Consider the following 12,484-nt stretch of genomic DNA (forward strand, 5'->3'; position numbering starts at 1 on the left):
TAACACATATTATTGAGTGAAAAATAGTGTTAGCTGAGAAACTACCTGAGATGTATTAAATGATAACATAAAAATTATAGGCACCTACATACAAATCACAAGAAAAAATAGTAATAAAACTTTATTCGTTTTTACAGAGATGTCTAAAGACATATATAAAACAAGTATGGTGCCAGTACTTTTTTACCACTACTATTTCTATAAACAGTAAAATACAATAAATAAAATGAGGTAGCATATTTAACTTACTTACTGAAATTGAGAAGCCCTTCTTCAGGACAGATAGATTTAATCTTTTCTTTACCCCAGGGGAATTTTCTTTGATCATCCAGCCCCAACATGTGAATGCACTCTCATAATACTTAATGGCCAAGAGCAATGAAACATCAATTTTGCACACTTTAGTAAAACGCTTTCATTTACTATATGGTGACATTGAGCAAATTCTTCTATTATTATGAAAGTAATGAGGTTTGCAATAATGTCAAGCTTTTGCTGTATACGTTTATTGCACTACCACCACTATCAAAATGTCAAGCTTATACCAAACTTGTAATCGTCCATCCTTCCACCATCACCTGATCACTTCCATTCTGTTGTTGGTATGCAAGGGTGTGTTGTCATGGGACTTCGCCCTCTCCTTGCTTTGTTTCTTTACTTACCACATAAGAATGAAATCATTAGGCATTTGCCTTTCTTCTTTTGAACCATTTCACTTAACAAGGGGTCCTCTAGTTCCATATAAGTTGTACCCTAAACGCTGTATTTCATATTTTCTTATAGCTTTATAGTATTCCATTAAATTGTACTTTTATCCTCCAAATGCTTTATACACTCATCGATCTGGGCATTCGGGTTGTTTCCAGATCTTGGTTATTGTAAATAATGCTGCAGTGAACTTAAGTATGCATTTGTCTTTTTTTTCTTATATTTGTTTATTGAAACCTTATGGGAAAAGTTACTAAGTTTTCAGGTTTAAGTCTCGGTCATACAACGATCAAACACCTTTCCCTTCACCAGAAATCATCCTTCACCACCAAGAACCCCAATATAACCCCCTCCCTCCTTTCCCGATGCCTGTGAGGCAGATGATTTCTACTTAACTCTTCTCTACATTAATTACACTCATAATATCGACAAAAGATGCACCATTATTGCTTAGGATTTCCTCCCCAATAATCAGAATTGCTGAAAAGGCATTGTGAAATACTTTGTTTTCTATAACTGGTTATGAGAATCATATTATGTCACGTGGCTGCAATTTTGGATTTCTGCAAAGAGCCAGATAATTACAACATTGATTTCTGTGTGTCTGGTGTTATGACTGTGCCGGAGAGCTGTTCGTGGGGGCAACTCGTGACCTCAGTAGGGTATGAAGAACGAGCCGGTACTGTGCCCCTTCCCATGAGACTGCAGTTGCCCTGTCAATGCCGGCTCATACCTGGCTTGCCTATAAGCTCTGAGGCGGTGGTCACCTTGCTGCCGGGGGTGGGGGGTGGGGCAGAAGGGAGCAACACCCTTTCCCTCCCGAGGATGCATGGTGCCATAGTTTAATGAATGGTCCATTTACTTTTCTGCTGCAAGCTGCCAGGCTCTGGATTAAGTCCTTTTGCCTCTGGAACCATAGCCGTGCCAGAGAGCCGCTCGTGGTGGGCAACTCGTGAACTCAGTAGGGGGTGAAGGATGAGCCGGTACCGGCCCCCCTTCCCATGAGACTGACGTTGCCCCCTCACCACTGGCTCATACCTGGCTTTCCAATAAGCTCTGAGGCGGTGGCCACCTTGTATACAGTACAGATGCATTTCTGCCAAAAGCCGCTGGGTTTCGAGATTTGTTTCTGAGTCTCTGGGATCATGGCCATTAATCAGCTTAATCAGGAGTCAGAGGAGTCAGAGAAGTCATTTGTAGGCAGTGACTTGGAATCTTGTTGGGATGAGGAGGAAAGGGCTGGTTCCACCCCCATCTGGTGAGGCCTCGTGTGTCTCGTCACTGCAGGCCCAAACCTGACTGTCCAGTGGCCTCTGGAGGATGACGGTCACCAGGTCGCCAGGGGGAATAGGCCAAGGCATGAAACCTATTCCCACCTGGAGTGGCCCAGTGCCAGTAACCTACTGCAGGAACAGGACGCATTTCTGCCAAAAAGCCTTTGGGTTCCGAGATTTGTTTCTGAGACTCTGGGATCATGGCCATTAAGCAGTTCGATCAGGAGCCAGAGAGGCCATGCCTCCAATTATATAGCTGAGCCAGAGGTGGTTAGTGGGTGTGTCTACCACATACCTAACTTTTGGCCATTTACTTTCTTGGTAAACTTTGCCCCAAGTATTTGGGGTCTGGCCAAAGGTCACGGTCCTCCCATTCATCGATTTGTTCGAGCAGGCCCAGTAATGTCTCTACCATGAGACTTGTTACTGTGTTTGGCATATCAAATACGTCACGGGGAGCTTGCCAGGCTCTGCCGTGCGGGCGAGATACTCTCGGTAGCTTGCCGGGCTCTCCTAGAGGGGCAGAGGAATCGAACTCGGGTCGGCCATGTTGGTCGCTTGTAAGGCAAACGCCCTACCGCTGTGCTATTGCTCCAGCCCCTGGCCAAAGGTACAGCAGCAATTTTGGGGTATCTGAAAGTCTGATGGTGCCATCAGGCTGCTGATGCACTCGCCTCACAGGCACAGATTGACCTGCTGGCAACACCATACCTCCGTATATGTCTTTTTGAACTAGTGTTTTTGTACTCTTGGTTAGATGCCAAGGAGTGGGAGCATTGACTTATGTGATATTTTTGTTCTTAATTTTTGAGAAATCCCCACATTGTTTTCAAAAAAGGTGATCCAGTTGATATTCACACCAACAGTGGATTATGAGGATTTTTCTTTACCATATCCCTACAAGAAGCTTTTACTGGACGGTCTGAAGTAGAGCATTCTAACTGATGTGAGGAGATACCTTATCATTTCTATTCTCATTTCCCTGATATTCAGGAATAATGAACACTTTTTTATGTTTGATGACATATTATATATTTTTTGAGGAAGTGTTTATTCCATTGAGCACATTTTTAAATCTCTCAGTACCTTATTTCTCTCATCTAAGTAATAATAATGGTAATTGTAATAAGGTAGATATGTCAAAAGGTTGCTATGAGGATAAAACAGATTAGCATATGAAAGAGCGAACCTTTCAAATACTTGTTTCTACAATTATCAATGCTGCTATTGCTACTACTCCTATAACCATCGCCACAGAACTATCACCACCACTATTACCTCTGCTTCTACAACCGCCACCATATTCTATTGATTTTAGGAATTTTGTTTCCATATATTAAATTTATATTTAATAGACCTGAAATTATAATGTTTTCTGTGGCATCTTAGACTTAATGGCTTAATTTTATGGATTAGTGGACATATTAGTATTATAGCACCTTGCTTATATAGTGCAAATTCAGTGGCTACAACTTTCACAGACTACTTAATAGCTAATGAATAATAACCAATCATTAAATTAAAGAAATAATTAGGGTTAGTATTGGGAGTTAGTGGTTGAGGTTAGCATTGGGGTTAGAGTTAAGATAATAGAATATAGGCTTTTTCTGAAGATGGTGCCAAAGGCCAAGAAGGAAGCCCCTGCCCCTCCCAAAGTTGAAGCCAAAACCAAAGCTTTAATGGTCAAGAAAGCAGTGCTGAAAGGCGTCCACAGCCAGAAAAAGAAAAAGATTCGCAGGTCACCCACCTTCAGAAGACCCAAAATGCTGCGGCTGAGAAGGCAACCCAAATACCATCGGAAGAGCGCCCCTAGGAGAAACAAGCTTGACCATTATGCCATCATCAAGTTTCCTCTGACTACTGAGTCAGTCATGAAGAAGATAGAAGATAACAACACACTTGTGTTCATTGTGGATGTCAAGGCCAACAAGCACCAAATTAAACAGGCTGTGAAAAAGCTCTATGACATTGATGTAGCCAAGGTCAACACCCTAATTAGGCCTGATGGAGAGAAAAAGGCATATGTTAGGCTGACTCCTGATTATGACACCTTGGATGTTGCCAACAAAATTGGGATCACCTAAACAGTCCAGCTGGCTAATCTGAAATACAATTTCTTTTCCACCATAAAAACAAAGATGACAGAATATAGTGCATATTTGGCATTATGTGTATTATATTCATCACCCATAAGCATAAATGAATAGCTTTGGTTTTAAGAAGAGTTTTAATTTGTTTGGGGACTGCACCCAGTGGTACTCAGAACCTACTCCTTGCTTTGTTTTCAAGAATAATTCCTGGTGGACTCAGGGAGCATAACAGTGCCTGGGATCAAATACAATTCAGCCACATGCAATGTCATGTGCTATCTTTTTGGTCCTTAATATTAAAAAGATTTTAATGCTACCTTCTTTATTTTTAAAATGTTTTTGAATCAACTGTGCATGAGATGCACAGTTACAATGTTGTTCATGATTGGGTTTCAGTCATAGACTGTTCCGATACCCATAACTTCACCAGTGTACATTTCCCAATGCCAATGCCCCCAGTTTTCCTCCTGCCTACTGCCTCCTGCCACCTTCCCCACCTACCCCTTTCCCCTACTTCCCAGAATGTCTCTTTGGCAGGCACTTTGCTTCTGTCTCTCTGTCTCTCATATTACTTCTCTCTCTTTCTGGGCATTATGGTTTGCAATATAGGTACTAAGAGGTGATCACGTATATCTCTTTACTTACTTTCAGCACTCTATTCTTGTCCAGAGTGATCATTTCCAGAACTATCATTATTATTGTGGTCCCTTCTCTATGCTAACTGTCTTCCCCACAGCCTTCCATTTGTGGCAAGCTTCTGTCTGTGGATCAGTCCTCCTGGCCCTTGTTGCAACTATACTTTGGCTTTGGGGTATGAGTGTTGAAAACCAGCAAGGTTTATTTTATTTTTAATTAATTTTTATTTAATTAATTTAATTAATTTTATTTAATTAATTTAATTAATTTTTATTTAAAACACAGTAGTTTACAAAGCTGTTCATTATACAGTTGTTTAAAGCAGTTAATGTTCTAACATCACCAGCGTGGCCTTTCCTCCATCAATATACCCAGTAGAAATTAATGCTACTGGCTTTCTGGGTTGTGGCGACACAAGGCACCTCTGTAGCTGCAGGCATCCAGAGAAGTCCCTAGGCAAGAGGGGAAAAACTCCTGTCTTTAGAAGTGTAGAACCAGGAATGGGACTTGAACTGTGACCCTAGGTTTGGTGCCAGTGTGTGGCCTCACCCCCGTCAGGTAGATGGGTAATGGAGAGTGGTCAGAGTTTATCTTCCCTCCATACTGCCTTGGACCTACATCTTGGCCTCCTATACCAAACTCTCACAAAGGCAGCCTGGCTATCCAACCACACTAGATCATTAGCCCTTACTCCAATTAACATAATCCCCAAACTCACAAAAATAACGTGAACAAAAGAGTCAACACAAATCCAATCTAAAAGTAACAGTAAGTCCAAGCTAAAGAACACTTTCCCTGAATCAGCATTAGAAGCCCCACACAAGTCACCCAGGAGCACTATAGAGGAAGGTAATATCCTTGAAGAGGGGAGAAGATACCACCATCCACAGAGCTCCCCCAGATCCTCCATGGCGGGACACTGATAGTGTACTGGAAAGATCCACCTCTACACTACTACATACATCATGGGAAAGTGCAGATACTCACCTCGACTAGTTGATGAAAATGAGAACCTTGAAGCCTCAACAAAGAATACCTACATACATAACCTCTCTGATAAAATCAGAATTCAGTGAGGACATTTAATGAGCTCAAAGAAACAGTGGAATGGACATACAATAAAATATAGGATGATATGAAAGAGGCAGTGGAACCAACCACTAATAAAATATAGGAGGAAATGAGAGCAGAAATAAGAAAACTGCAAACAGAAGTATCATTGGTAAATAATTTGGCAGATAAAATGAAAAGCTCAATTAGTGCCCTCAACAGCAAAATGACATAATGTATGTTATGACATATCATAATCAGTGAACTTGAAGATGAGCTGCAGAAAGCATGCAAACAACAGAAGACAGGAAAAGACCTCAAAATAACTCAAAGGCAGATAAGATATGTATGGGATGAATTCAAAAATAACATAAGAGTCATCAAGGTCTCAGAGGGACAGGGAGGTAACCCCAATGAGGTGGTAACAGTTAAAGGCATCATTGCTGAAAAGTTCCCAGAGATGGAGAATGCAGACATCCAGATTCAAGAAGCCCAGAGGGTATCAGCTAAAAGAGACCCTAATAAAGAATATTACAAGACATAATCTTTTATTTTATTTTTTATTGAATCACCTTGAGATACTGTTACAAAGCTTTCACATTTGAGTTTCAGTCATATTATGATCAAACACCCATCCTTCCACCAGTGCACATTTTCCACCACCAACGTCCTCAGTATCCCCACATCCTACCCTTACCTCTGCCTCTATGACAGACAATTTCCCCCATACTCTCTCTCTACTTTTGGGCATTATGGTTTGCAATATAGATACTGACAAGCTATCACATTTGGTGCTTTATCTACTTTCAGCACACATCTTCCATCCCGAACTATCCCTCCAACCATCGTTGACTTAGTGATCCCTTCTCTATTCCAGCTGCCTTCTCCCACAGCTCATGAGGCAGGCTTCCAACTATGGAGCAATATTTCTGACCCTTGTCTCTACTGTCCTTGGGTGTCAGTCTCAGATTATGTTATTTTATATTCCACAAACGAGTGCAGTCCTTCTATATCTGTCCCTCTACTTCTGACTCATTTCACTTAGCATGATACTCTCCATGACCATCACTTACAAGCAAATTTCATGACTTCATCTTTCCTAATAGTTGCATAGTATTCCATTGTGTAGATGTACCAAAGTTTCTTTAACCAGACCTCTGTTCTCAGGCACTTGGGTTGTTTCCAGATTCTGGCTATTGTGAACAGTGCTGCAATGAACATACAGGTTCAGGCATCACTTCTACTGTTCTTTTTCGCACCCTCAGGATATATTTCCAGAAGTGGTATTGCAGGATCATATGGAAGCTTACTTTCTAGTTTTTAAAGGAATGTCCATATTGTTTTCCAAAAGACTGGACCAGTCAGCATTCCCACCAACAATGAAAGAGAATCCCTTTCTCCCCAGATCCATGCCAGCACTGGTTGTTCTTGTTCTTTTGGATGTGTGCCAGTCTCTGTGGTATGAGATGATATCTCACTGTTGTTTTGATTTGCAATGCAGGGCATTTTTTCATGTGCCTTTTGGCCAATTGTATTTCTTTTTTTAGAATGCTTCTGTTCATTTCTTCTCCCATCATTCTCTTTTGATGGGGTTGGAGGTTTTTTCTTGTACAATTATAATAGTACTAATTAAAACAATATGGTATTGGAATAGAGACAGACCCATAGACCAATAGAATAGAGTTGAATATCCTTACAAAGTTATTCAATAAAGATATCCCTCAAATATATGATCACTTAATCTTTGATTAGGGAACAAGAAATATGACATGGAGCAAAAATAGCCTCTTTAACAAGTGGTGCTGGGAAAACTGGACAGAAGCATGTAAAAAATAATAAACTCTGACTTCTATCTAATGCCATGAACAAAAGTCAGATCAAAATGGATTAAAAACCTCAACATCATACCTGAATCCAGAAGGCACATGGAAAAAAAGTAAGCAAAACTTTCCATGGCATTGAAGCTAAAGGCATCTTCAAAGATGAAACACCACTTATCAAGCAAGTGAAAGCAAAGATTAACAAATGGGACTACATTAAACTAAGAAGCTTCTGCACCTCAAAAGAAACAGTGACAAAGCTACAAAGAGATCTCATGGAATGGGAAAAACTATTCACCCAGTATCCGTCTAATAAGGGGTTAATATCAAAAATATACAAGGCACTGGTAGAACTTTACAAAAAAAAAATTCAATTCCATCAAAAAGCGAGAAGAAATGAACAGAAACTTTCTCAAAGAAATTTGAATAGCCAAAAGGCACATGAAATATTGCTCTACATTATTAATGACCAGGGAGATGCAGATCTAAACAACAATGAAATATCACCTTACACCACAGAGGTTGGCACACATCCAAATGAACAAGAAAAACCAGCGCTGACACAAATGCAGGGAGAAAGAGACTCTCATTCATTGCTGGTGAGAATGCTGACTGATTCAGCCTTTTTGGAAAACAAGCTACTGAGAGTATCTCGCCCGCACGGCAGAGCCTGGCAAGCTCCCCGTGACGTATTCGATATGCCAGACACAGTAACAACAAAGTCTCCAATGGAGACTTTACTGGGCCCGCCGGAGCAAAGAATATGGTCATTCCTCAAAAAACTAGAAATTGAGCTCCCATTCAACCCAGCAATATCACTCCTGGGAATTTACCTTTGGGGGCCCAAAAACACACAGCAGAAATGCCATCTGCACTTCTATGCTCATTGCAATACTATTCACAATAGCTAGAATCTGGAAATAACCTGAGTGCCCGAGAACAAACAACTGGGTAAAGAAAGTATGGTACATCTACACAATGAAATAATATACAGCTTCGGGAAAAAATGAAATTTGCCTATAAATGTATGGACCTGGAGAGTATAATGCTGAGTGAAAGAGTCAGAAGGAGAGGGACAGATGTAGATTGACTGCATTTATTGGTGAGGTATAAAAAAATAATATGAGACTATTATCCAAGGTCAGGGAAACAGGGGCCAGGAGGACTGGTCAATGGTTGGAAACTAGCACAAGTGTGTATATGTGGTGGTGGTGGGGGTGTGTAAGATGGTTAAAAATGAGGAGGTTCAGTATGACAACAATAATTGGAAATAATCAATCTGGTCAAGAACTGAGTGTTCATTTGTGTAATATAAAATAACATAATATGAGACTGACATCAAAGGACAGTAGATACAAAGGTCAGGGATATTACTCCAGTGTTGGAAGCCTGCCTCATAAGCTGGGGGAGAAGGCAGCTGCAGTAGAAAAGGGATCACTAAGTCAATGATGGTTAGAGAAATCGTTCGAGATGGGAGATGTGTGCTGAAAGTAGATAAAGGACCAAATGTGATAGCCTCTCAGTATCTGTACTGCAAAGTATAATGTCCAAAAGGAGAGAGAGCAAGTATAGGAAAAATTGTCTGTCGTAGAAGCAGGGGGAGGTTTGGAAAGGGGTGTGGTATACTGGGGACATTAGTGGTGGAGAATGTGCTCTTGTGGAGGGATGGGTTCGATCACTGTATGACCAAAATGCAAATATGAAAGCTTTGTAACTGTATCTCACGGTGATTCAATTTAAAAAAGAAAAGAAAAGAAAAAAGAAAGAAAGAAAAAGAACTGAATGTTGAAAGTAGGTAAAGGATATAATAACCTTTCAATAACTGTATTGCAAATCATAATGCCTAAAAAGAGAGAGAGAAGGAGAAAGAAAGAGAAAATAGGAGCTAGAGCAATAGCACAGCGGGTAGGGCCTTTGCTTTGCATGCAGCCAACCTGGGTTCGATTCCCAACATCCCATATGGTCCCCTGAGCACCTCTAGGAGTAATTCCTGAGTGCATGAGCCAGAAGCAACCCCTGTGCATCATTGGGTGTGACCCAAAAAGCAAAAGAGAGAGAGGGAGAGAGAGAGAGAGAGAGAGAGAGAGAGAGAGAGAGAGAGAGAGAGAAAGAGAGAGAAAGAGAGAGAGAGAGCATAGAGTTGCCTGCCATAGAGGCAGGCTGGGGTGAAGGTGATTTGGATAGGTGGGAGGGAAACTGGGGACATTGGTGCTGGGAAATTACACTGGTGGAGGGATGGGTGTTGGGACATTGTATGATTGAAACCCAATCATAAAGGGCTTTGTAATGCTTTATGTCATGGTGATTCAATTTTTAAAAATCTGAAAAATTTTTAAGTGCTACTTTCTGGTTTCATAGTAATATGCACACTAAAATCTACATGAGATGTTGCAAGGGAACAATTGGGGAGCAAATGGGGTTGAGGATGGAGCCCCTGAGACTTGGCCCGAGCACGTCAAGATGTAGGCAGCCCCTCCCCCATAGCTTCCAGTTTAGATTTCCCAGGCAGCAGCCCCTCTCCCCCTCCCCCCCCCTCCCCTCCAGCGTACGGCACCAGGGGACAATTGAGCAAACAGGGCACCAGGAAGCAATGACAAATTGCAACATCTTACCAAGTGTTTTTTGCCAGCATGTGCTGTACTCCCCTTTGAAAAGTTTGCTCTCTGTTTCTCACGAAAAGTTTGTTCCATGTTTCTTGGGGTATATAAACCTGTGTCTGCTTGCAATAAATTAAATCTCCATGCAGGAGCTCCCGGAGTGCATGTCTTTGAGCTCACTCTCTCTCAGAGGGCTCTCCCCACCCCCTATGGTGCGCAACAGGGGGAGTGAAGGGGTTCCCCCAGCATGTCAGAGAGACAAAGGTACTTAAAAATATTTAGGTTAATTTTAGCATATAGTCCCTATTTCAAAATTCAAAAATAAGTGATATATAACACCATATTGGCATAAAGCGAACATAACAATTTAATACTTGTGCAAATGCAAAATGATCACCCAGATAGGTGTATTTAATATCCATCTCCACACATTTCTGTGTCTTTTTTCTACTAATGATGATTTTTAAGATTCACTCCACATTTTTCAAATATACAATAAAATATTAGCTAGATTCAACAGACTGTACATTATTTCTCCATACCTTATGTATTTTATAATTGGAAGCATGTACATTTTAACCATATTCACCCATTTCATCCAAACTTCACCCCTCCCTCTAGTCACCAGCTCTGTTCTCTGGATCTATGAAGTTTTTTGAAGGGCAGTGAGCAGAATAAGTTGTATTTGTTTTAGTATCCACATAGTATTTGTCTTCTTCTGTCTGAGTTATCATAATGCCCTCAGGGTATATATCCATATTGTACTTATAGCTAGATTTTCCTCTTTATGGTTGAATACTACCCATTACATCATATATATATACATATATGTATATGTATATATATATGAAGTATATAGGCTGTTGCCACTATTTTGGTTATTTTAAGTAGTGCTGCAATAAATATAGTGATGCATGTATCTTTTCAAGTAGTGTTTCAATTTTCTGTTTTACCCGTAATTATTATTGAGGCAACGGTCTCCAGTAGTGTTACTATTCATGTTTTTGGTATACAGAGTTACTGAATCACCACCTCTACCACCAAATATTGCTAATTATTTTAGTTACCTCCATATTGTTTTCCATGACTGTACCAATATATCCGATGGCTGTTACCATAAACAGTACATCCTCATCAACATGCATTATTGCTTGTATAGCCATTTTGACAGGTATTTATTGTGGTTTTTATTTAAATTTCTTAATCATTAATGATATTGAGCAACTTTATGCTTATGTGTTGGCCAACTGCATATATTTGTTTTCATAAATATTCATTCAGATAATCTGTTCATCTTTTAATGGCTTTATTTTTCTATTAAGTTATGAGTTCATTATATTATTTATTAATTCCTTACAAATATATGGTTTGCAACTCTCTTCTCCTGTCTACTTGGACTGCCTTTTAATTTCTGAGTGCTCTATTATATTGCATTAGTCTACTTGGCAATCTTATGCTAGAACTAAGCTATCTTGATTGCTATAATCATTAAAATTTTTGTTTGATTTTTCACTAAGTATCCACAACAAATTCTTTTAGAAAAATCATAAAATCTTTCTTAATAATGAGTTGAGCTTAGAATTTAATGATCTAGCTTTATTTTCTTTCTGAAAATATTTCATTATACTTAGAAGGACTGGGTATTTTACTTCTCTTTACTTTCATTGTCGTTAAATTCAGTGACTACTTTATCGCTGTAGTATCTGTAGTGATAAAAAATGTTTTAATTCCTGATTTTGATAATTTGTGTATTCTCTTTTCTATCTAATCAGTGTGACTATAGGTTTTCCAAATATCTTAGTTTTTTTTTCCCAAGAATAAGCTTTTTATTTTATTGACTTTCTATAATGATTTTACTTCCTAAATAATTTTACTGGGTAATTACTATTCTCTTTAGGATTTCCCAGTGGTACTCAGGGACCTGGAAGTCACTTCCAGTGATACTCAGCCTCAGTGCTAGGCCTCGCATTAAAGTGCTGCTTGGATCTAGCAGTGCTGAGGGCCACCGGACACAAACTGTGGTGTTCAGGGCCATGTGGCTGTCAAACTAGGGACCTTCCACATACAAGGCATACGTTCCAGTCCTTTACACCATCTTCTGGTACTCCTTGCATTTTCTCAATATGGAAGTTTAGGTCATTTGTTTAAGAGATTCTTTTCTAGTGTGAATTTTATGCTAAAAATTTTCTTTAAGGATATGCCATAGCCCTGCCTCCAGACTCCATGCCAGGCTGTTTCATTCTAGGCAGGGGTGGGTGAGGTCCCTCCCTATCCCAACAGAGCCAGCCCCAGCAGCAGAGAACTTCCAG

The 12,484-nt window shown here is 40.0% G+C and overlaps 1 protein-coding gene across 1 annotated transcript; it reads left to right on the forward strand.

The window, feature by feature from the left end:
* Window positions 1-3,595: 3,595 nt before the first annotated feature.
* On the forward strand, window positions 3,596-4,066 carry LOC130016259 (60S ribosomal protein L23a-like). Its single transcript, XM_056106936.1, has one exon. It carries the CDS (start codon window positions 3,596-3,598, stop codon window positions 4,064-4,066), a length of 471 nt encoding a protein of 156 aa, XP_055962911.1.
* Window positions 4,067-12,484: the final 8,418 nt, after the last annotated feature.

The sequence above is a fragment of the Sorex fumeus genome, unplaced genomic scaffold, assembly GCF_029834395.1.
Source record: "Sorex fumeus unplaced genomic scaffold, SorFum_2.1 ptg000007l, whole genome shotgun sequence".
NCBI lineage: Eukaryota > Metazoa > Chordata > Mammalia > Eulipotyphla > Soricidae > Sorex > Sorex fumeus.

Bases quoted from the DNA above. Each gene is read 5' to 3' on its own strand.
- LOC130016259 (XM_056106936.1), top strand. From the start codon at position 3,596: ATGGTGCCAAAGGCCAAGAAGGAAGCCCCTGCCCCTCCCAAAGTTGAA.